The sequence below is a fragment of the Corvus cornix genome, chromosome 20, assembly GCF_000738735.6.
Source record: "Corvus cornix cornix isolate S_Up_H32 chromosome 20, ASM73873v5, whole genome shotgun sequence".
Classification (NCBI taxonomy): domain Eukaryota; kingdom Metazoa; phylum Chordata; class Aves; order Passeriformes; family Corvidae; genus Corvus; species Corvus cornix.
This window is the reverse complement of record NC_046349.1, coordinates 277,423-301,063: the sequence shown is the minus strand read 5'-3', so window position 1 is coordinate 301,063 and position 23,641 is coordinate 277,423. Positions and strand designations below refer to the sequence as shown.

General features: G+C 50.9%; 1 protein-coding gene across 2 annotated transcripts in view; it reads right to left on the bottom strand.

The window, feature by feature from the left end:
- Positions 1-23,641, bottom strand: part of LOC104698020 (rho GTPase-activating protein 39-like) — a 57,189-nt gene that overhangs the window by 11,868 nt on the left and 21,680 nt on the right. The window contains exons 1-5 of one of the 2 annotated variants that reach the window (XM_010413145.2): positions 16,593-22,043; positions 15,662-16,060; positions 4,625-5,933; positions 2,055-2,601; positions 699-788 (exon numbers count right to left, since the gene is read on the bottom strand). In XM_010413145.2, coding sequence (XP_010411447.1) covers positions 699-788; positions 2,055-2,601; positions 4,625-5,933; positions 15,662-16,060; positions 16,593-16,792 — 2,545 coding nt within the window. In that variant the 5' untranslated portion in view covers positions 16,793-22,043. Of the gene's footprint in view, positions 1-698; positions 789-2,054; positions 2,602-4,624; positions 5,934-15,661; positions 16,061-16,592; positions 22,044-23,641 lie in introns of those variants that run through there. The other variant, XM_039563326.1, reaches the window with a different exon arrangement.

The window sequence follows — 23,641 nt, the reverse complement described above, 5'->3', positions numbered from 1 at the left end:
ATATAAACTGCTGCCTGAGAGGAATTCACAGGGTTAACTCAAGTTTCCTGAAAGCAATATAAAAAATATTGAATGGACTTTGTCTAGCAAGACTTTAGCCAGATAAAGTGCTCTCCTGCAGCCAGCAGTTAAACTGAGTCCAGAAGAATGCATGAGCTCTTGTTCACTCCGCACAGATGCCAGGGCAAGCCCTGGGCTGCAGTGCTCAGAAAGTGTAGGCAAGGGAAGCCAGTTCTGGAGAGAAAAAAAGGTAGTGTCCTTTGCCAGGTACCAGCACCCTCCCTGAAGAGCCTCAGGTTAGGCAGATTTACAAAATCCATTAATACAACTGAGACGAGTTCTTGTCAACACACTGGTTCATATGGCTTCTAGCACCAGAATATGCCCTAGGAAACTCCGTGGCATGCACAGATCAGTTGAATTACAGCCCCAGGTCTACATCCAAATTAAAATCCCTCACACAACTCACACAACTGTGACTGAAAGGGCCCCCACCTGTCCAAAATGCGGCCCAGCTGCCACCCACACTGCTGATCCATGCTGTGGTCTAACCTTGCACACCAGCCCCCCCCCAGATAAATTTTCCCAAATCCATGTCTTTGTTCTTAAAGAAATGGTCTGATTTTCAGCAAAGCTCAGCATTGCTGCCTGTCTGCAGTCAGTGCAGACCTCTCTTGGCTCCCTGTCCCTCTCCTTACCTTCATCCTCTGTGTTTTGTTTCCTCTTTTTCCTGGATTTTGTGATCTTCTTGTTTTTCAGATCCACAAGCTCCTTGATGCGCTGGGCAACTGAAAATTCAGAAGAGGGTCTGGATTAATAATGGGGTATACTAAAATACCAAAGCCCAGAACTGCCCTTAGATGTGGCAGCCAGATTGACTCCAGCACAAGAAGCTCTGCCTGGGGAAAGGTCCTGCCTAACCCACAGCCAGCTCCCAATGAATCTGAATGGGGGGCCCAAAACATCACTCAGCTTCTCCAAATGGCCAAACAGTTGAAAAGTTCATACCTAAATAAACTTGCTGCCTAAATACCAGCAAAAGAACCATCTTCTCAATAGCTCAGAGTACTCCTCCTTGCTGCCTGCATTTTGGGCCAAGCACAGCTGGAGGGAATGGTTTTGGACAGAAGTGACAAGGGTTTAGGATCTTCATAAAACCCAAACCAGTGCTGCACACGTGGCAGCTCAGGGAAGGAAACCCACATTAAGGCTACAATCACAAAACCAGAAGGCAAATATCGCCAGTGTAGTACTCGCCCCTTGGTCCGACCTCTGCTGCCACACTCACGAGCAGTGGCAGGGGGTGCTGAGGCAGAACTTGTGTAGCCACCCTGGAGACTTGGGGGGCTTCAAACACAGCTTGAAGTCCCCAGAGATCAAGTGGAAAATAGGTGCTCTGGTTTCTGGCCTGAGATTGGACAAGACACAGTGAGTGTGGCTGAAATTGTGACAAATCAGCCAATAAATACCAGTTAATACTCTCCAGGCTGGCACTTGGCTTTTTTTTCTTTTTTTTCCCCTCCTCCACAGGATGCTATAGCAATTTAAAATTGGGGTAATAACAGAATATAATCTGGGTTGGTCCCCAGACTTCTGAAAGACAGATAAATTGCATCTCTTCACACTAAAAGCCTGCATTCTTCAGGATCCCTGAACAGCCAAGGTCTGCTTTCAGTGTTTGCAATGGCTCCCCTAAAAGTTAAATATTAACAATCCTTTTTTTTTTTTGCCTGCTTCATGGAACTTAGAAGTAAATTAAGTCATCAGAGAACCCAGAAGAGCTCTGCCTTTGGTGGGTTGATATCAGCCCATTTCAGTGCTGATGGGTGAGGCGAGCACAGTCTGCGGCTCGCGTTTCTTTGCCAGACACAAGCTGGTGGCAGCTTCCTCCCACCAAGGAAAGGTGAACACAGCCAACACACTGTGCTCTCCCTGACAGAGCCCACAGCACTAGCTGGGGACTACCTGTACTTTTAAAACCCAGACAACCCTGACTACGTGGCACAACCCACCAAGATGCTGTTGCGTACAGAGGGGGTGCATGAGACACTTACTGTTTTCATCACTGTCAAGGTGGCGATAAATGTAACCTTCCAGGTAAGACTGAAATTTCGGTGATGGGGAGAAAAAGGCCAGACTGATGGCCATCAGTTCCCAGCCCCATGCCAGGCTTCGGTAGCACATGTTATCTGTTGTCTGCCGGATCAGCTGTATGTAGAGCTCATCCCGTAACCCTTGCATGCTCCAGCACTTGGTGACCGTGACCAATGCCACGTGATTGCGGTCCATGCGAGTCTGACGATCTCCCATGTAGCTCTGCACCAGTTTGAACATCTCACACGCCTCTTTTTTGATGGTGCGGTTGCTGGTGATGAGCATTGGCTTTTTGATGGAGCCGCCATTCCAGGACAGCATGTTGGAGATGGAGATCCTTCGGCGGAAGATGCCCTGCGTGTGCATGTTCAGGTTTTTGGAAGCCCAGTCTGCCATGCTGCTCTGGGAGATGGGCTTCCGTAGAGTGCTGTAAGGGAAATGGCATCCCACACAGCCACCACGCTGGCTGCTGCCCTCCTGCTTGGGCTCCAACTCTATGGTCTCGGGCTGCAAAGGAGAACAGACATGTTAAAAGCAGCTTAGGTGACTCCTTATCCAGCTAGGAAAATTATCCACAGTGAGAGCGGAAGCTACCAGCAACTGCACAGTGGTGAGTCTGTGCAAACATGACTTGGTGTAGAATTGGTGGATTACTCTTGCAGTTGTGCAAGAGCCTGGCTGGCACAGCCACACTAATGCTGTTCCTAATGGAAGTGCTGGGACATGGAGCAACAGGGCTGAGTGTCCCAGCTGTCACAGAGTTCACAGGGACAGCCCAGGCAGGAGCTGAGCTGATTTTCAGAGCAGCAGCACAACTCTGTGGCACCAAGCACACACTGAGGAACCAAGTGTCTCTGCACTCCTCACCCCTCAGCTCCTATGGAGCTCCAGGAGCACAGGAGGAAGGGGGGACACTGATCTACAGTTAACCCCAAAATACACATTAGTTCGTAGAAGTTTAGAGCAAGTCAGTGTTTCCTTGTTAGTATAGAGGAACTCCTGAATTCTTGACAGAGGCTTCTGCAGTCTAAGCTTTCCCTATCTCACATCCCACATGTCCCTGCATGTGGATGATGGGATTAGCACACATCACATTCCACCTCTTATTGCCAGTCTGGGGCACAATAATTTCTCCTGGTTTTTTTACTTTGTTCTTTTTATCCCTTGAGTTACTCCTCTACCTTCTCACCCTCTCTGAATTCACTCAACACACTGAATAAAAATCCCTGCCTGCAGTTCTCTGCCATCTGCACATCCTCGGTCTCCTTCAAACCACCTTCTCCGCCTGGAGCTGGTTTTCGTCCTATAACCCCATCTGCTCCTTCCACATGTTCCTTCTGAGGAGTCACCTCCTCATACTCTCTCAAGGTTCATGAGGCTTCAGATTCTCTCCTCTGCTCTCTCTGAGGTTTCTCTCTCACATCTCTTTCACACAACTCCCTGGCTGTTATATTTGTATTGACAGTACACAGCCACTTCTGCTTAGCCTGTCCCAGAACTTCTGCCCACCCTCCTCCAATGATGAGTTTCCTTGTCTCCCGATTTTCCTCTCTATCATGCAAGCCCAGCACAGGACATCATTGCTCACTCAAGCCCCTTGATGCCATTTTTAGGTGAGGCAGCAATTTTGCTGCCATATTTTCTGCAACTTCCTCCCCTCCTTACTTGGACTCTGAGTATTTCTGTGAATACTTTTTTTAGACTCTTTTTGCCTTTACCACAACATCCATCTCCTTACATCTTCCGCTTCTCCATATTACCACATATGAATTATTTTTCTTCACTTTCAAGGCCATTCACAGCCTATTCCCAACCCACCATCTCTTGTGCATAATCAAGACATCAAGTTTCAGCTCCCCCTGTCAATGCAACAAGGTGTAACACAGCCAGCAGACTGGAGAGCAGTTTCCTACCAAGTCCAAAGAGGCTGTGAAATGAAATTGCTGAACTAACATGGAAGTAACTGAAGTAACATATAAGTCATGTAAACTTGATGTGTCTCTGTGCCTGAAAAATGGGAAATGTGGGAACATGATACCAGTTTTCCAAACAGTTTCAGATGAAAGCAAGGCACTTATTGATCCAAAACGGCAATAAAGAGAACACATACAGACAAATCTGACAGAGTGGAGAGGTGTCAGCCTGGCTTTCAAAGAAAAGTTACACCTCATAGGTCTGCTGGAGCAATCTGGAATAGTCAAGGAGGGTTACCCATAAAGACATGAGTGACAGTAACATGCTCAGGCAAGCACATTTACCCAAATAACAGAGCAGAGCTACCCACATTGCTGAGGGCTTGCTGGACATGAGCCCCACCCCACAATTCTCTCTCCTCTCAAACCACTGGCCTGAAATAGGGTTTCCACCTACAAAGCTGTGAAGCTTTGTGACCTGTCTGCTATTCTGCAGGAACAGACGTGTTTTGCCTGGAGCACACCCCTGGAACTAAATCCCCCCAGGAGCAGGCTCTGCATGAGTCCAGCAAAGTCTAGCAAAAAAAAAAATTAACATGGCACGGATGGGGAGGTACCTGTGAGGAGTGGCGTGTAGCACCCGATGAAGCCAAGCTTGTCTGGCTGGTCACGTTCTTTTCTAAAGAATCTATTTTCTCAAAAGTTCTCTTCTGCCTCATTGTGTCCTGTGGAGCAGCCACACTGCTGGGAAAGCCTTCCCTAATCTCCAGGTCCTGTCTGTACAGAGACCTGTTGCTGGCTGAGACATCATCCCTGGAGCTCCGGCTGATGCATTTTTTCAAGGGGTCAGACTGAAACCTGACCTTGCTGCTGTCTGCTGGGACACTGCTCTCCAGGCTCTCAGCATCCAGGCTGGCTTTGCTTCCCCTGCAAGCTGCTGACCTGCCCACCACAGCACGCATCTCAGCGATCACTTTATCATTCAGAGCTGTGAGCTCACTGCTGCTGCCCACAGAGCCCGGTCTTGCTTGACCTGTTCCTTGCCTCCTTCCTTTCCTTTTTCTCAAGCTTGGAGAGGGGCCAGTTGAATAACCAGAATCCTGATGGCTTATACCGGTTGGGTACTCCTGAGTCTGCAGGCTGTTTTGCCGACTGTGGTGGAGTTCCATGTTCTTGAGGACATTGGCTTCCAAGATCCTCCAAGACTGCTTGAAGCTGTCCTTTGAAGCAAGCTGACCAGGCAGTTTAGTGGAGGCATCAGTTGTTGCAGCAGAAGAGTGGGAGAGTTTGGCAGATTGGTCAACATTGACCATATGTTTTATGTATTCTCTGCCAGCTGGGCTGTATTCAGTGGAAGAGGGATTTCTTGCATGCTTCTTTGCAGCTTGTTGTTGTTGCATACTGGGATGCTGCAATAATTTGGTTGGTTGCAGCTGCTTTTTTAAGCTATTGCTTGGTGATCTCGGTGGAGACATCCCACTCACACCAATGCTTTCAGTGTCCATATCTACTGGTGGCTCGTCATAAATTGGTGACTCTAAAGATGGCTCATCGTATATAGGCGCAGGAGAGGCATACGTGGGGGATGCAGGTTGGGGGGTTCCTGTCCGGCTCCTTGGAGGTGTTTGAGAAGTAGGACCATTCATCAGCACCAGGCAAAACCCACCACTCTCTGTCTTTTTGATCTGCATAGACTGCTTCGTTTCTCCAGCAGGCATTTGCTTTGTGGCTCCAGGGCTCTGGGACGTGGATTGAGGCTGAGCACATATAGCTGGCTTGGGAAGAGATTTTGGGCTGCTGGACTTTGGAGCATCCTGCAGCTGAAGTGAACTGTTTGAAAAGCTCTGTATCTGCCTCAAACTGTTCACTTTGACCAACATGGCTGCTTTTGTGCCTGGCAGAGGCTGCCAGTGGGTAGGAGTCTCCCTAAAAGAAGAAAGATATAAGTACACACAATTATTGAAGAATTATCTTTACTGAAGTACCTTCTGTGTCTACCCAAATACCAAATTGTTAGTCTCAAAGTGCCTGAAGATTCCCCAACCAGTTATATCAGCAAGTTATTTTTTCCTGGAGATCCCCCTTGCTGAAACAGAAAAACACTGTTGTTACACACATAATAAATTTCTAAGTCACAAAGAGCAGAACAACGAGATGAAACAAGTTCATGATACTATATAATAATATAATAATCTGTCTGGTATCAGCAGTACTGATATAGGACACAACCTGTGCTTCTCAAGGCTCAGCAGATAGCATGGCACCCAGAACAACCAGCTGAACACCAGCAAGTTATTCTGGAACAGTCAAGCATTAAATTGGAAAATAATCCCAAGTACCTGCCTTCAGATTATCCAACTATGATGACAGTCCTTCCAGATCATGCTATTTTTTAAATTAAAGTTTCCAGATGTGCATTTCTCTTTTGGAAAAACCTATGAGGTCTATGGGAGGTATATGGCAGTGGCTGTCCTCTGCTCACAGCTTACATTGCAACACAACCTGCCAAGCCCCCACCCAATTTTGTCCAGATGCTCTCAGATCTGGTTCCCTTGGCCACACCGACTGGCTCTGCTCAGCTCTCATGGCTGTGAAACCCTCCTCTGCTGGGAATATCCTCTGACCCGTGGTGGTACTCAGGATCCACCACAACCCAACGTGCCTGCTGCAACACACCAGTTCCCAGGGTACATTCCACAGTGTAACAACAACAACAACAACAACCTGCTGTCAGGCTGTGGCCACAGCCAGCCTGTGTTTGTGAGCTCTGAGGAAAGGGGAATGGAAAGGATATTAAACCAGCTGAGCTTCCAGGTTTTCTAAGGCATCACAGTCCCCAGGAAGGTTCACTTGAATCTGACCCTATATTGTGCCCTACCTCCATGTATCTGCTACCAGCCATCACTGGGTAAGACCTGAGGGCATACTGTATGTGTCGCATCTGAGACAGGAGATGTTCCCCTAACACCTTCAAGAGCTATTTTGCTCTGTTTGCACCTTGACCTTGCTCCCCACTCTACACTGCTGACCTGTCCCCTATGGCCTCTGTGCTGGCAGACACACCCACCTCTGCTGCATGTCCAGAGCTGCCTCCCACCAATGTTTGGCCCTCTTATCCATTTCTGCCAAACCCCAAGATATCTGGACACCCCAGCCCTCTTGCTCTCTGCTCCTGCTCTCCAGAGCCCTTTCACCTGGCCAGGTCCCAGCCTCCTCCTTCAGCACGGTTTCCCTGGGGTGTTCTGCCTGTCCTTCCCCCATGGTTATCCTGCCAGTACATCTGCACACCCCCTGCTCTCCCCACACTGCAGCCCAACAGGACTCACCTGCCCCACATCACCATGTGCATTCTATTACACCTGCTCCACTCTGGTCACCCTGCCCACATCCTCTGTCCCCACACCTAATGTCTCAGATCTTTTCCCAGCCACTGCCCTCCTAAGGAGGTGGCACGCTCCTTCCCCATCCACTGCTTACTGTATTTTTGGCAAAACATGCTCTCTGTTGGCAATGCGTCACTGTGAATCCCACCTCAACACAACAGCACTGGGAGTGGCATGGGCGAGGCTGGCACTGCCCTGCCATGGGTGCAGTGCCTGACCCCTGGCCAGGGTCCAAAGGCCTCACCACACTCTGATCACACTTGCCTTTGAAGGGCTGGCTCCCTTCCCGCAACAGAGTCCATGTAGCTCTCTTGTGCAACTACCCAGGTGTGACCAGAGAAGGTTGAGAAAGGACTGCCATCCTCTGCTTTGTACCCTGGGGTCCCCTCTTGCTCTGGGACCTCCTAAGTATCTCCTACTGAGGCACAGAGGACTTTATTTTAAGGGAGCTCATGACACTACTTCAGGATGGTGATGCCACTGCCATGAGGAAGACCTGTGTCCCAGCCTCCACCTTCCTTCTGTTCACAGCATTGCAGCCTAGTGCTGACCCGAGCCCTATGCCAAGAGCAGCTTGGGAAACACTGACGAATTTGGGATAGGCCTCTCTACATCTGCCCAAACCACCATCAAGCACAACCCCTGCTCTCCCACTCCTGTTAGCCCTCAGTGGCTTGTCCTCCACATGCTTCTTCCTAAGGCAGGGGTTGGGCACCAACAGTGCCAGGTGAGGACGCACACAGGGAACCACCAGCAATAACAGCAGGCTGAGGATGGCATTCATGAGGACACCCAGCTCCACAGGTATCCCTCCCTGGGGGACACAGGGCCTGCTCTTTGCATCCTGATGCCCCTTGCAACAGTGCATCTCTCCTGTGCATGGCCAAGCCCCAGTCTCAATCCCAAGCTCTGCTGAAAACCTGGCTCTTCCTCGAAGAGTACCTGGAATAACAGGAAAAACCAGAACAGCAACAATTGGTAGACTTTTAAATGAGGATTTCTGACACCCCCATGGCTGTCCCAATGGCTCGTTTCATGGCACAGAAGAGACTGGCAAAGAGCAAGCAGGCCAGAGCCATGCACAGGCTCCCAACTCAGCAGGCAGGCCACAAGTGTGTGACTGGGACATATTTTAGCTCAACCCTGCAGCCAGAGCATCATTGCATCTGGATCTGTAGGGTTGCAGGGTAGCAAAGCGATAGCCCTGAGCTGCAGATGTGTCCCCCTGCCTTACAAGACCTCCTACTACGGCAGGGCTAGAAAATAACCCTGTGCTCTGTGGAAAGGTGCTGGATCCCCACATCCCACAATCCACCTCCTGAAGTTTCTCCTCTCCCTGACTCACAGCATTGCAGGCCCAGCCAGCTTGGCACAGCTGAACCATCCACTTGGCCAAAGCCTGGCAGACCTGCCTCAGCCAGGCACAGCATGGCCAGACTTGTGCCCCCCATGCAGGCTCATCATGTGCTGGTACTGTCTGGCATCAGGAAATCAAACCCCCAGGGATTCGGAGCGGCAGGAAGCTCTGCCACCTCCTCCCTCAGTTCTGAGCCACAGGGAAGAGCCCCTCCCTGTCCACACAGCAGGCACTGGCACCACCTCCTGCCCCATCTGTCCCAATTCACACCCACACAGCAGCACTGGGCAGTGCTCCAGTTGGTCCCTGCTCAGGTGTGGGCCTGGGCACCTGCAGAGCACCACCAACTTGCCCACCAGAGATGGGTTCCTGCTCCAGCATGGCATTATAACTTTAGGGCCCTGTGGGACCTCAACTGGCAACAACCTCTGCCCCTGCATCTGTGAGAAAGAGTACAGCCCAGATTTTAGTCCTCAGATAAGTGATGAGGGATTTGATCTGAAAAAGAAAAGAGGATACTGTGCTCATGGCCTCCTGCAGAGGCAAGCTGCCTACCTGTGAGCCCCTGTCAGCTGGAGGGCAAAAGGCATTCCAAAGCACAACAGCTGCTCACTGCCCAGAGTCCCTCCACCAGGGTGCAAGGAAGCCATCCCTCACCTTGGGCCTGCCCAGGACAGGAAGATGTGCTGGGCCTTTAGCACAGACTTGGCCACATGGGTGGGACAAGATGGAGAGCGGCAGGAGCTCTGCACTGGCACAGGGCTCTCTCTGCCCCTGCCCTGAGCCCAGCTGGCAGGACAGCAGGACAGCAAGACAAGCTGGACAGACAGCCACAGCAAGGCAACGAACAAAGAGCAAGCCTCCCCACTGCAGGATTTTGGCACTTGCAGTCTGTGCCCCAACATGTTCCCTCCTTCAGGCCTAGGTCAAAGCACACACTGGGACCCAGCCTGCCCCAGACCGCTGCGAACCCCTGGAGCCGGCAGAGCCCAGCACCAAGGGCACCCACTGACACGGCTTCTTTTTGAGGAAAAGCACAAACACGTGGGATTGCCACAGCTGTGGACACTGGTAAGAGGCCAAGCACCTAGGTGCCCTGCAGGGGCCAGAGGAAACCAGGAAGCTGTGCCACTCCCATGTCACTGAGGGCCACCATGCTCCCCTACCCAGGAACGTGATGGAGAAAGGAAACTTCTAAATGCATGCTGTACCCCACCTCGCCTCTCAGTTTCATCGTGGACACATCATGACACCTCCAGCCTCCCTGGCTGCAAGAGATGAGAGCAAAGAAGCACCATCACAGAAAAGACAAGGCTCTCTTGAAAAGACCATTTCCACAGCCATGAACGATCCCTTGGGGCCACGTCTGGATACAGCTTCCTGCAACTCCATCCCCAGGCTGCTGGAAAGACCAAGCAGAGGATAACAGGGACTTCCCAGTATGGAGAAAGATTCAGTCTTGTCCTTCTGAATGGTGAAAGCCATGACAAAAAGCAAAGCCAATGGTAGAGAAGTGTCCCAATGCAGCCTCTCAGCCAAGCTCTTCAGCCACCAGCAGCAGAGACCCTGATGAATCCCCTGGGACTGTTCCTGTGAGGAATGCTTTCAAGTAGTTTCAATATAAAGGCCTCAACTTGGCACTGGTTTTCCCAGCCTGCACCCAGCTCCAGCAGGCTCAGCATATCCAGCAGCTCTTCTCAGGCTCCAGATCTCCACTGTTTGTTTTTCTCCCTCCCAGAAGCCTGGAGAAAAGGCCCTGCACCTTAGCTCTGCCTTTTCTAGTAGTTGTTTTCCTGGTGCTGTGACAGAGGTGAGTGAAGAGGGATGTTTGTATTCCAGCAGCACTGCTGCTCTGCCCCCAATTCCACACTGGAGGCAGGGATACAACCTGCCCAAACCAAAAATTCTGCAGACATGTGCAAAGAACATTGTGTTTGCATATCCTACCCCAAGGCCAACTGCACAAGAAGGAAACAAACCTGTATTAGGGATTCTGATGGTCTTTCTTGCTTGATTATGAAAACTTCATAGTGGCATTACTTACATTGTGCCTTGAGAGACATGAGCCCATGACAAGACAAACCAGACTTGGAAGAGGCAGAGGTATTCTTACAGCCACCTTCTCATCACACATTCCCTCTCACTCCTCTTCCAGCACATATTCCTGGCACTGTAAGACCAAGCCCCTGCTCCTTCCCAGTCAAGGATGCTGAGCCATGGGAAAGGTGGGTGAGGAGGGGATAGGCAGCACAACCTGCTGCCCACACAGAAAGGACCCCCACCTTCCTCTTCTGGGGGACAGGATGTTCCTAGGGAAGGTGGCTTGTGGAGGATTTTAAGAAATCCTGTTATTGCAAAGAGAACCTCAGAAACAGCACTCTGAAACTCCCAGTGCCGACCCTGGGAGAAACAGAGGAAGAGGAGGAAAGGGGCTGGGGACAGCAGAGCCTCCTCACAGTCCTGACTCCTCACAGTCCTCACAGTCCTGCAGTGTGCTGAAATGCTGCAGACCAGTGCACAGGCTCCACTTCCAGCAAGACTGCCTTCTTTAGGCCTTGGCCCTCTGCCAAGCCGTTTCTCACCCATTACCTTGGAGTTCCAGCAAACCTCAGCACGGCTGCAGTGGCTCAGAGGACACTTCCAAAATGCTGCATTCAGCCCGAGGCTGGTCTCACAGTCCCCAAGGGAACATGTCCGTCTTCTGCAGAGCTTTTCAGTGTGTGAAAGGATAATTTGGCCATCACTTACCCTGAAGAGAGTTCATCTTGCTTCCTAATAGGATTGCAAGAGCTCAGGAAGGGTCTGGAGCTGTGAGGCAAGCGCTGCTTGCTGTCCTTCTCCAGCAAGGGAGAAGCAGAGTGAGCACTGGGCCGGGCAGCCCCAGGAAGCACAGCTGAAAAACAACACGGGAACAAGAGCATGGGCAGAGGAGCTTCCCCAGGAGGCTCCAGAGATGGTCAATGGCAACAGTGTCTCACCCTGCTGCAAGAAGCTGCCATTTCCCTCGGGGGTTGACCCTCCTGCACTGCCGGGGGAGGCCAAAGGCCGATGTCTAGAGAAGGCTGCTCCAAGCCACTGCGAGAGCTGGAAGAGCAGCAGCAAGCTGTGGGGCAGTGAGGGAGGGGTACCATGGGCATGGAGACAGAGGGGACAGGCAGCAAGCTTTGGGGAGCTTCTCTGTTCTTCTCGAGGCTGCTGAGGGTTTGGCAGCACTAAGATGTGGCAGGGGACACAGTGGCAGTGCTGATAGAAGGCACAAGAGAGGAAAGGTGGTAAAAACCAGTTTACTAAAAGAATAAAAACCTCGACCATGAAGTGAAACTAAAAAAAGGATGAAATCCCTTCCCCCAGATCTTTGTGGCATGGGCTTGCAGGAGGCCCCTCTGCTGGACTCTCCATCTATCACAGGATGACAAACATGAAGGAAAGAAAAACACTATTTTTTGTGCCGGCATTAAGAGACAAAAGCAAAACCGTCTTGGGTGCAGGTAGCTATAAAGATGTCAAATGCTACCAGCAGCACTCAATGTGTTCACCCTCTGTTTACGCAGCTGTATCTCTCCCGAGCAGAGGAGGACATGCTTGAGGTTGTCTTTAGAGAACAACACAGACAACAGAGCTGAAAAGTTCAGTGTGCTTATGCTGTTAGCATACCAGACACCCCAGCAATGGCATTAGATCCCACTTGAGAGCATTTGCTTCCAGCTCAGCTCTGTGCTCCCCATGTTATGAGATAGCAAAAGGCAAGAAATCTTTCCTTGGGTGTCACACTCAGGTAGGGAAATCAAATTCTGCACCATAACCAGATACACAACCCTTGCTTACACAGCAGAAGACACATGACAGACATGCAAGGAAACAGTGCCCAGTCTCCTGCTTCCAAGAAAGCACATTTCCCAGACAAATACTGTCAGCTTACTGGTATGAGCCTTGTAATCTGCCAGAGCCTTACATATCCAAGCAGCCTGTTAGCTCCCAAGCAAGCTGCCACTCATGCCTTTCTCAGCAGTTGCCCTTCAATTCATTGCAGGCTCAAGGTGCCCCAAGATTGCTGCAGAAACCTGAGCTAGGCATGGAACAAGGGAGGACTCCTTCCCATTTCCCTTCCTTGCAGGAGAATCAGCAGTGATGGCGATGCTGCCCTGGCTGGCAAGGAAAGATATAGCAAACCCCTGCCCATGTTGCATCACCCCCCTTCCCTCTATAGGAGGGGACCTGTGTGGGTTCTTCCCTACCAAGAGGGCTGGAGAACTGAGGGATGGGTCATAACTGGCATCGCTTTTTCCTTGCGGCACAGCAACTCCCCATACGAAGGTAGAGGAGGCCATGTTCCCTCCTGAGAAACTGAGTCAGTGTCCTGGTTGCAGAAAGGGCCAGAGCTTAGTGCTGCTGTTACTCTATACCATGCACATCATGGCTGGGGCTGTGGTTTCAGCAGGGAAGGCCAGGCACCCCACCCGAAGTGTGCCATTTTGCCTCTCTCTCCAGCGGAGGGACTCGACCCCTGCGGGACTTGGTCCCTTTGCTCCCCTGCTGGTTCCCCTCGGTTCCCCTCCCATTTTCTCGGTACACAACTACAGGATTCAGTGTTGAAAGGAACAGCGGTGAAAACGCAAACTGATCGCAGTGCTGAACCACCAGCGCTGGCAGGGAGGCCACTGGCAGGGAACCATCCAGCAGTGGGAGTGACCCCAGCTCCACTGAGCCTGTCAAGCCAAGCAGAAAGGAGGCCTGCCAGCCCAGCCAAACCCAGCCGAAAGCAGCGCAGCTGAACAGTGGGACAAAAAAGCAGCAGTGACCTGCGGGGTTGACCTCTAGCACAGCGGAGTGGTAGAAATGGTGGCACAGGCACCTGTGTGGAACTGAGCCCACTGACAGCTGCACGTGACCCTACTCGGACGATCCAGCTTTCTGGGGGTTTGTTGTCACTAGTTTTTGCAGTTTCTGGGTGGGGGTGGTAAACATTAGTCACAGAAGTTCTCCCACCATCATGCCTTTGTTCCCAGTGGCCACATGGGCAGCACACGAATGGGTGCCACACTGCCTCTGTCTGGGGAAGTCATGCAGATGTAGCTGACAAGGGGCATCTGCCATCTCAGTATTGTTCCCAGTGGTGAACAACTTTCTGTGGGCAAAACACCTCCACTTTTTGTATACTATTGCTATTAACGTTGCTGTTGTTATTGTGCCTGTCTTATTCCACTGCTTTGTGCTTTCAGTAAATTGTTATTGCAACCCTTAGCCTCTGCTTTTGTCTCCCTTACCAGAAACAGCGAGGGAAAGGGGAGTGGCTTATTTGGAGTTTAATTCCAGCTGGTGTTAAAACCAGCACAGTCAGGAATACTTTGGACTCTGTGAGGCTCAGGATATCTTACACCCTATCAGGGCTCTTACACTCACTCCTCTGGAAACATGAAATGCAGTTTTGGTGGTGCCCATCCTGGCTGCCTCAGAGTGCCAAGCTGTAGATGGACAAGGAAGGGAAGTCACCTGTCTCATGGCAAATCCCATGAGCCTGTGGCTCAACTGTGGTCACAGGGGTGACCTGAGGGAACTGGGAGCTACTCAGGTACAGCTTAAGACATTGCTTACTGGATTTCTCCTGGCAGGGCAGGGATCATTCTCTGGATGGGTATGAAGCTAAGAGGGGCTGCTTCTGGGGCAGGAGGCACGGGGAGCATCATAAGCACCAGTAAAGTGTTGGGCTCTTTCTGTTGCACTTCATGTGCATCACTGGTGTCTCGCAGTCATTAAGATCTGCATTGAATACAGGAGTGCCTTGTAGGGAGCAGCAGACACTGATAAGCAGACATGTGATAAGCCTCACTTCAGGGTGCATATACTTTCCAGAAGTGCCTATGGAAACCTATGTGGTTCTCATTAACTTGGGATTTTTTTTCTATCCTTGCCTGCACCAGGCACACAGAGAGGCAGCCTTGATCCAAAAACCAAGATGCTAGCACTTGCTGCTGCACTGCCCAGAACCAGGACAAGGCATCCCAGCACAGATGGCAGGAGAGTCAGGCTCCCCCAAGCACTGCTCTAGCCCTCAGGTCAGTTCTCAGTATAACCCAACTTTGCTTGCTGCATGGCCCCCCCAGCTGCCAGTACCACATCCTCCAGGGCAGGATGATGCCCAGACAGGGCAGGAGGGAGGCAGAGCAGCCCCAGACACTATCCCAGGCCAACCCAAGAGGGGCCAACCCAACAGAGACTGGGGAAGGGATGCTTTTGTGCAGCTGAAGTCATGGTTTCAATACACTAAAAAATCCCCAATTGCTGTCAGACTAGTTTGAGTGTAAAAAAAATCTCTTAGTCAAACAAAATAGCATCCTGTTATTGGTCTTTTATTTCAGGCTTGATGTAACCAAATAACTGTGCCCAGGAGCTCTGTCCCTGCAGCCCCACCTCCTGCCCTGGCTGAAGTTGCAAGAACCTATCAGCAGCCAAGCAAGTGGGAAAGGAAGGAGCCAGACCAGATGGGCTCACCCACACCCCACAGCAGCCTGACCCCTTGCACAGGAGCTATGCCATCCCAACAAACCCTGCTGTAAATTTTTGAGAGAGTTCTCATCACTGCACAACACTCCTGCCTGTCCCCTCTCCTTCTGTTTAGCACCCAGAGTGATGATTACCTTCTGATGTGTATTTTTATGATGTCTCGCACAAAGATGGCCTCGTCCAAGCTGGGGACCTTCAGGCAGTGGTGAAAGCAGACAGCTGTACCCCGAGAAGAGGAGGGCACATGGCAGTGACTGGGGGCCTGGCAGTACTTTGCCCCAGCGTTGCACCGTCTTGGGGCAGCATAGCATCCCCCTGGGGAAGCACAGTTCCCAACCTGCCTGACAGGGCCTGCCTGGCAGCTGAAGTCACCCATTAGATATAAACAGAGAAGGCTGAAGCTCTCCCCCTACCTGGCAGGATCTTTCCTCTTCTCCACCGCACCATCCCACTTGCCCTTCTCCATCTCCTGCAGGAGGGCCATTTGGACAGGGGTGCTTCTGCCACCGCTGCCAGTGCTGCCTCGGTGCTGCCAGCCACAGCAGTCAGGCTGGGAGCTGCCCTTCATGGCCTGGAGCTGTGCCAAGGGCACAATGTCACAGCCCTGGGGCCGGTGCCACACCGTCTGCCGTGTGATGGCATTGTAGTAGTAGAAGCGGTTGTTGTTCTGGTCGAAGAGCTCCCACCACTGCTTCTGGTCTGACTGGCGCACCTTCAGGTTGGGAGGGGGCTCCCAGCTGCACTCCCCAGTGGTCAGGTTCACATACATCCGCTCCTGGGAGCGGGGCTCGATGATCTCCACCCAGTCCGAGCTGCAGGGACACAAGAGCCACATTAATCTGGGCCAGAGGCCCAAAGCAAACAGGTTCTCTGAGAGTCCTACAGCGCTGCCGCTGGGCTAGGCAGCCTGCTTGCAGATCAAAGCACTGCTTGGGGATATTCAGCAATCTAATGATCTTAGGAGATGCCAGGGCAAGGCTTTGTGATGGGGCTGAGACAAAAGAGCCCCTGTCACCCCCCACTCGCCAGCCCAGGACAAACGAACAGGGCTGGCGAGCACTTTCTGCTGATGCTGGGATGACTCACATCAAGGGCTGGCCCAGTCGAAGGAGCGCCAGTGCCTGGGAGATGTGCAGGGGACATCGCTTTCAAGACCAGGGAGGATCTGCAGAGCAGGATCTGCTCCTTTTGACAGCTGCACGTTCCACCTGGGGAGACCAAAGGCCTGGCTCCCAACAATGCAGGCAGCCTGCTCCATGCAAGTGCCTGCCCACAGCCCCCACATGCTGTGGGACTGGAAGGGACTTCTGGGTCCCATGGACTCTGCTCAGAGCCCATGCTTACCTGTGGAAAAGGTACATGTGAGGAATGACTGGTGGATGAGACCATCTCCATTGCAGGCTCTTCCCCCTCCTCCTTGGCTGATGGGACAGAGCTTTCAAGGGTGTAAGGTGACCCAACGGACAGGCCCTGCTGCTGATCCACAACCCTTTTGCAGCCCTAAAGAACCCCTTGAGCCCCCAGAATTCTTTACCAGCACCCATGCTAGCCCAGTCAGTGAGAGCAAGGCAGGCAGTGCTGTAAGCCTGGTTTTCAGGCAGATCAGCACAGTGGTTTTGATGCAGAGGTGTTGGGCTGCATAGCTGTCATACATGGCACATCGACCTTATCACTGACATACCAACCCTAAAGAGCTGGCCTGAGGGGCTCAGCAAAGCCAATGCCTCCTCAGTGTAGTAGCCCAAACCATTTTGGATAGCCCAGGTAAATGGAAGAATGGAGTGCAAACCCCAACAAGGTTTCCCTCCACAAAGGAGAGATGCTGCCACTAAAGCAATCCTGAACCCGGTGACATGCTCAGCATGCTGAAAAACAACATGTGCCCCTCAGCTCCTGCTCTCACCCCTCAAGGCCTGGCCTCCACCCTGTGTTGGTGGAGGCTGCAGGAAGGAGGCCCTAGTTAACCCAAGTTAATTTTGTTATTAATAAAAGCCATATGAAGAGGACAGGTCCTAGGTCCCCCTTGAAACCTGCTCCTGCCCAGGGGCTCACTCTGACAACCTCCAGCTGCTCTGCAGCGAGGGCACGACAGAAGAAGCTATTCCCACAGCAGAAGCAGGAGAAGGGAGATCCCACTTCATCCCTCTCACACCCTCTGCTGCCAGCCTGCAGGTCCTCAGAAGGGTCAGGAGTGATGGTAGCAGCACTGCAGTACCCGAAACGGCAGCCCGGGCTCCTGTGCCCAGCCCTGCTGGCATGGTTATGGGAGAGGAGGCAGTTCCTGGCAGGGCAGCCCAGTCTTCGGCTCTGCCCTGGCTTTCTGAGGAAGGTCAGCATGTCTCCTATCACCAGGCACGTCTAGGTGAGGGTTTAGTTGCACATTGCACCTCCCTGCTAGGAAAAATGTGGGTTTGATTGACAGCAATCAATTCTGAGCAGTCTGGCATGCACCCATAAAAAGCAGGCTGTTCCTCAATGCTCTGAGGATTCAAAATTGATAGGTACAAAGTCAATTCAACACAAAATAAACGTGAACTGTCTCTGAAAAGGTGCAATTCCCCTGCCACAATATCTACTACGCAACGCTGACCTCCATGCATTCTCATGTAGGGCTGACAGTCAGGCTACCACAGACAGGCTGGTTTGGAAAGCTGATCTGGGTGGAGGCCTTCTTTTGTGTCATAGGTCAGTTTTCAGGCAGATGTGCTCACCCACCCCACAGTACCACCATCACAACTGTTCGTACTGACCAACAAGGAGCTGGGAACAGAGCACACCACCTTTCCCCATGGCACAAGTTCCTGCTGGTTTCCCATCACCAGAGCATGGCAAGGCACTGCCAAGAGTGTGCTTGCAAATGGATCCCACTTAGAAGACCCTGTGTTTGGAAAACATCTGGTTTGTTGTTTGCTGGTTTTGGGTCAAAACAACATCAGTTCGTCTATTTGATTTAAGGTGCAACGTAACAGCCACACCAGCACCCCATGCCATGGCTCAGGCTGGGAACTGCAGAACCAGCTCTGTTCTTCCCTTGCAGCTGCAATGTCAAACCACAAGCAAGCACAAAAAAAGAAATCACTGAGATCATCAAGAGCATCAGCAGCTGCAGAGGAATCACCCATAAACAAGGTATAAAAGGGAAAACCAAGAGCAGCAGCAGAGCCCAGCAGTGCTGGGAACAGAGCAAGTTGAGCATGTCTATGGAGAGAGCAACTACAAAGTGCAGGTAGAACAAGGAACTGGCATGGAGGGTCCAAGGGACAGCTCAGAGGGAACACAAGGGGAGCAGTGTCCAAGACCACCAAAACTCTTCACAAGGACAGGCACACAATAGGAAAAGGGCAGAGAGGACTGAGAAGGGCACTTAGACCCAGGTGGCTCACTGGCAGCTTCGGGGAGTGGGGAGAGGCTGCCATTGGTGCAGGAATGTGGAGGAGCTTCACCCAAAGGTGGGGGACATGGGCTGCCACTTTTGGGAGGGGACAAGAGGAGGAGAGCAGGTTGGAAGGGCTGGAAGAGGAAAGCAGCACAAAAACACACATGGAGATGAGCCTGGGAAGAAGACCAGAGACAGCTCTGGAGGATTTGTCTGGCAAGGAAGAAAAAATACAAAACATCTTGCAAGACCCTAAGTGATCAAGAGTCAGTTAGCCATCAGCATTCTTAATGTTCAAGAGCATACTGTGTTTGATCTGTTTTGCCAGCAAATGGGTTAGCAAAGCTTTGGAACACCAATGGCTGTATCCACGCTGCTGCTCGTCAGCAGAAAGGAGATGTCAGCTATTTTCTGTTAAGTGCAAGCTATTGAAAATAACAAATTCTTCTCACAGCACTTGGCCATAACCGAGTGTGTGTTGCTAACTTCTGTTTTCCATTTTAACAAGCTTATATTTATCTTTTCTTGCAAAGACACTTAGTGGATGACTTAGGTGGGTGACCTCTTTGCTCCCCTTAAAATTGAGGGGCTGAGGATGACTGAGGTGGAATTTAACCAGGGAAAAAAATCTGCACAAAACACATTGAAATACTAAAGAGTTTGGTGCAATCACACTCATGCAAAGAAAGAAGAGGAAAAACAAGGAGCACATTCCTGGAGCAGTGCCAGCCCCAGGCTGCCACACAAACCTCGAACATAACATCAGGAACTCTGGAAAGACGTGATAAGCCCAGGATTGCAGAGAGATAAGGCCGTAAATTGGAATTAAAAAAAATATTAATTCATATTCCACTTCACAAGGTTAAAGAAGTTTCCTGGGAATGGTTTAAATAATGCTTTTCCCTGTCCTTTCAGCTCCAAGCACTGAGGAATGCAGCAACCACAGAGTGTGTGCCCACTCCCACTAGCACTGCAGCGCCTGCTCCCACCAGCAGGATCACAGCAGTGGTTTCAGTTTGTCTCAGTTCCTGGGACTCAGCGTCCCCATAACAGGACTTCCCTGCAGGCCCCATTTGCAGTCCCAGACCAAACCCCTCCACAGCCCGAGCACAGGACAGGCAGCCTGCTGGCATCAGAATGGCTCCAGGAAACTAACACAGTCACCAGAGCCTGCAAGATGAAGGGATTTCAAAAAAATCCCCACTTGCTTCCAATAACGACCCACATTCCCAATGTGCATCCTCCTGTATTGTCAAAGATTCCAGGAGCTTCCTGTGTGTCCTGAGTAATACTTCCAGTAATAATTCCAGATCTCATAGCTGGGAAACAGGACACAGCTCCAGCTGCTCACTCCAGCAAGCAAAGCCTCCGACTGTGAAGGCTTGCGCCTCAAGCATACTGATGTTTTGGAGGAGCGGCAAGGCCATGGCAGGGGTCAGTCCCCAAGTAGCAGGGTGCTGTGAATGGGATGGTGCACCAGGCACGCTAAAAGCAGGAGAAAGCATAAGGCTTTTTGTGCACAATCACATCTCATGTAGGCAAACAGATTTGGTCCCATCCAAAGGCTTTGCCTCACAGATGGGCAGCTGTTTTTTTAATGAAGTGTTGTAATAGACAGTACAGGTAAGAGCTAAGCTGCTGCGCTCTGTCCTGCAGTCTCAAGGACACAGGGGATGGACATGCACAAACTTTGCTCCTTCAAAACCAGCTTGAGTTCCTCCTGGCTGCCACTCCTGCTTGGTAAAGCCTCAGAATAAAAAATGATAGCAGTAATTTTTTTTAAAATGGTATTTTACCCTGAAAGGGCATCTGCAAGCATCTCCTGATTAGATCTTCTCACAAAGACTGTAAATGCTTAGTAGGTCTAGGAAGGAATAAAATATTATAACTACAGAGAATTGAGCAGGACCAGAAAAGGAAAAGGACCAGGTGCAGGAGAAGAGTCACTTGCACGAAGAGCTGAGGAACTCCAAGAAGTCAAACAGCCACTCCCTCACAGGACAGCTGGTTTTCCTGCCACCATCACCCAACTGACATAGCCCAGGCAGCCAAGCACAGTTCCGGGACACCACAAGTTCTTTTCAAGGCTCTCCAAAGGTAAGAATAGTAGAGATGTTTCCTTAGCCGGAGCTGTCAGCTCAAGATTGGCTTGATGTGAACTCCAGCCCCACTCATTACCTGTGGAAGCCGCTCAGCACCAGCTTGAGGAGGCAAACCCCCACCAAGGGGAAGAGAGCACCAAGAATAGCCATGGGAATCACCTGCCCCAGGGAGCTTCACACCAGGCTGCCAGCAAACCCCTCTGCGTGGCTACAAAGAGACCTCTTATGACTTGGTCTCCCATTTCATTTCCATGCTCTGTAATTTTTGGACTTCTGTGCTCCAAGCCAAGATCCTACCTCCTTCCCTCACTTTCCTTCCTTGGGATGAGCCCTGCAGAGAGCTGGGGCAGTACCAAGCCCTTCTTGGCCAAACATGGCTCCATATCAAGTGAGATTTTTCAAGACTAATGCCCTCAAAGGAGGCCTGCAGCACACTCAATGCCAGCTCCAAGACAAAGATGCCAGTTGTTGCCATCATCAGTGATCATCCAGCTGAGGATGTGCCAATGCTAAAACTAAGTGCCTTTGTTAACAGGTCCTCCTTGAGGAGGGGAAATGGAGTTTGGCCATCACACACACAGAGTGAAGTACAATTCCCAGAGACCGACCACGGTGTGACACCAGCCAAAGGCAGAGAAGTGTGTGCAGGGCTACTTGCTGCAGCAAACAACTGAGGTGATGGGGATGGGCATCTGAAATTATCTGCCCTACAGAGACGAGTTCAAATCCTCTTTCATTTGCTGTTAACAGAGCATAGGACAAAGGACCCAGGAAAAGGAGTAGAAGCAGTCATACGGAGAATGAAGCCATAGTCACCATCCTGAGTCCTCTAAAAGGAGGCCCCAGAAGCAGACTGTGGCAAACCAGTTCAGGAATGGGGAGTGGGTACCATCCCAGAGGCATCATTGCTGCTGACATTGCTGCTCCTCTGTGGGTCCAGGCTCCTGGCTGATTGAAGAACAGCCCGGGCTGTGTTCAACAACTCAAACATCACCACAGATTTTTTTTTAAGACAATCATGCTTGCCCCTTCACCTTCTGCACAACAGGCAAAGCCACCTCAGAAAAATTCACTTAGTGCAGACACTGAGAAACCAAGTGCAACCTCCAGGTGGCTCCGACTCACTCAGATTTGTACATCAAAGCCAGGACAAGGCTGCAGAACTCATCTCTATCCTGGAGCTGTAGAGAGCCTCCAGAAGGTCTTTAGCATTGGCTCCTTATGGTAATCCTACAGCAGCTGAGTCAGACAATTCAGGATTTATTCACTGCCTTCTCTCAGCTGAGCCCAGAAAAGCTGCAATTTACATCTTAGGACAAAAAAAGTAACCAAAACAAACATCTCCCTCCTACACACATACACATATCCATCCATCCATCCATCCATCCATCCATCCACACACACACACACACACATATATATATAATGAACTTATTTTGAATACACGTCTCCTTCTAACAAAAATTATAGAGGAACTAAAATAAATATAATGTCAGCCTGTTCATAAAACTCTCTTGCTCCTGAAAATAAGCACTATGCAAACAAACCAACCTCTGCTTTGCCAGAGACAGACCACACTGTGAAAATCCAGAACAAATGCTGATTGCTCAAAGCCTGAGCACATAACACTTAGCTCCAGCAAGAGCGGAACAGAGACAGGCCTCTGAAAGCAGAGCCCAGCCTGGCAACACATTGCACAGAGAAGAGAGAATAACACCATAGTTTGAGTGGGTTAGGGGTACAAGAGAGCCTGGAAAAGGTCTTATCACAAAAAGTATCTCATTACTTTGGTGTTTTTAATTAAAAAAAACCCAAAAAACAATGAAACAAACACAACCAAAGCCCCAAGCCTTCTGCTAGGTAGTATTTTCAAAGACGAAGCTGTCAGATAGGAAACTTGGTGGCTTTCTGGTTGCTTGGACTCTGTCAGCTCTTGTCTCTTTCCTGGCTTTCCCAAACTTTCCCTCAGCCCAGGTGCCAGCATTGCTGGCTCCATCTTGCTGCTGTTAGCCTCTCTATTCACCCCAAATCCAGAGCAGAACAGACAACAAAGGGGTAGCTCATTCCACGGGAGCGGGTTGGGGCAACACCAAAACTAACAAATTCCTCCAAGATCCTGTCTCAGAGAGAAAGAAGTAAGAAACAAGGACTTTCAGGACACAGGTGGGATGTCCTGAGATCTCTACAAACGGAGGGGCATAAGGTAGGACAGACACCATGACAAGACATGCCACAATGATAATCAGCTTAAAATAAAGTCCAGAACAGTCTCAAACGCATAAGGCCCCATAGCCCAAGACCAGTACTTGAATCTTGGGTGGGATGGATGCACAGGCATCCTAGAGCCCTGCATGTCAGCAAGGAGAAGGGAGGGCAGCACATACACTCCCACAGCAACCTTCATGTTTCTCCACCATCCACTCTGCACTAAGTGCTGCCTACCAAGTTTGGACTGATTCAGGTCCTGAAATCACTCCATGGAGCCATACAGAGAGCACCTCAAGGGGAGGGGAAGACAGAAGGGCTTGAACTGCTGCTCATCCCCCCCCCATCCTTCATCCCCCCTTCACAGGATGGGGGATTCTGCAACAGAGGGAAGAGCAAGGGACAGAAAACACCCCTGCTTTCACAGCTTTGAGACAAAACACAAAGCACCTGCTGGATGGGTACTCTGAGTAGGAGGAGTTCATGTACTGGAGACAGGCACCAGGGGACTGCTCAAACCAACCCTAAAGGAAATTGCACCTGAGGGCAGGAGGAGCAGTAAAATCCACTCCCATTAAAAAAATCTTGGTGATGCAGACTGGGCACAGCTCTTCACCAAAGAGCTACAGTAAGTACAGGCTCCTGCTGCAGCTCCTCTGTCGGAGACACAGAGGGCTACCTGCTGCTCCCTCAGAGGCCAAGGGCCTCTC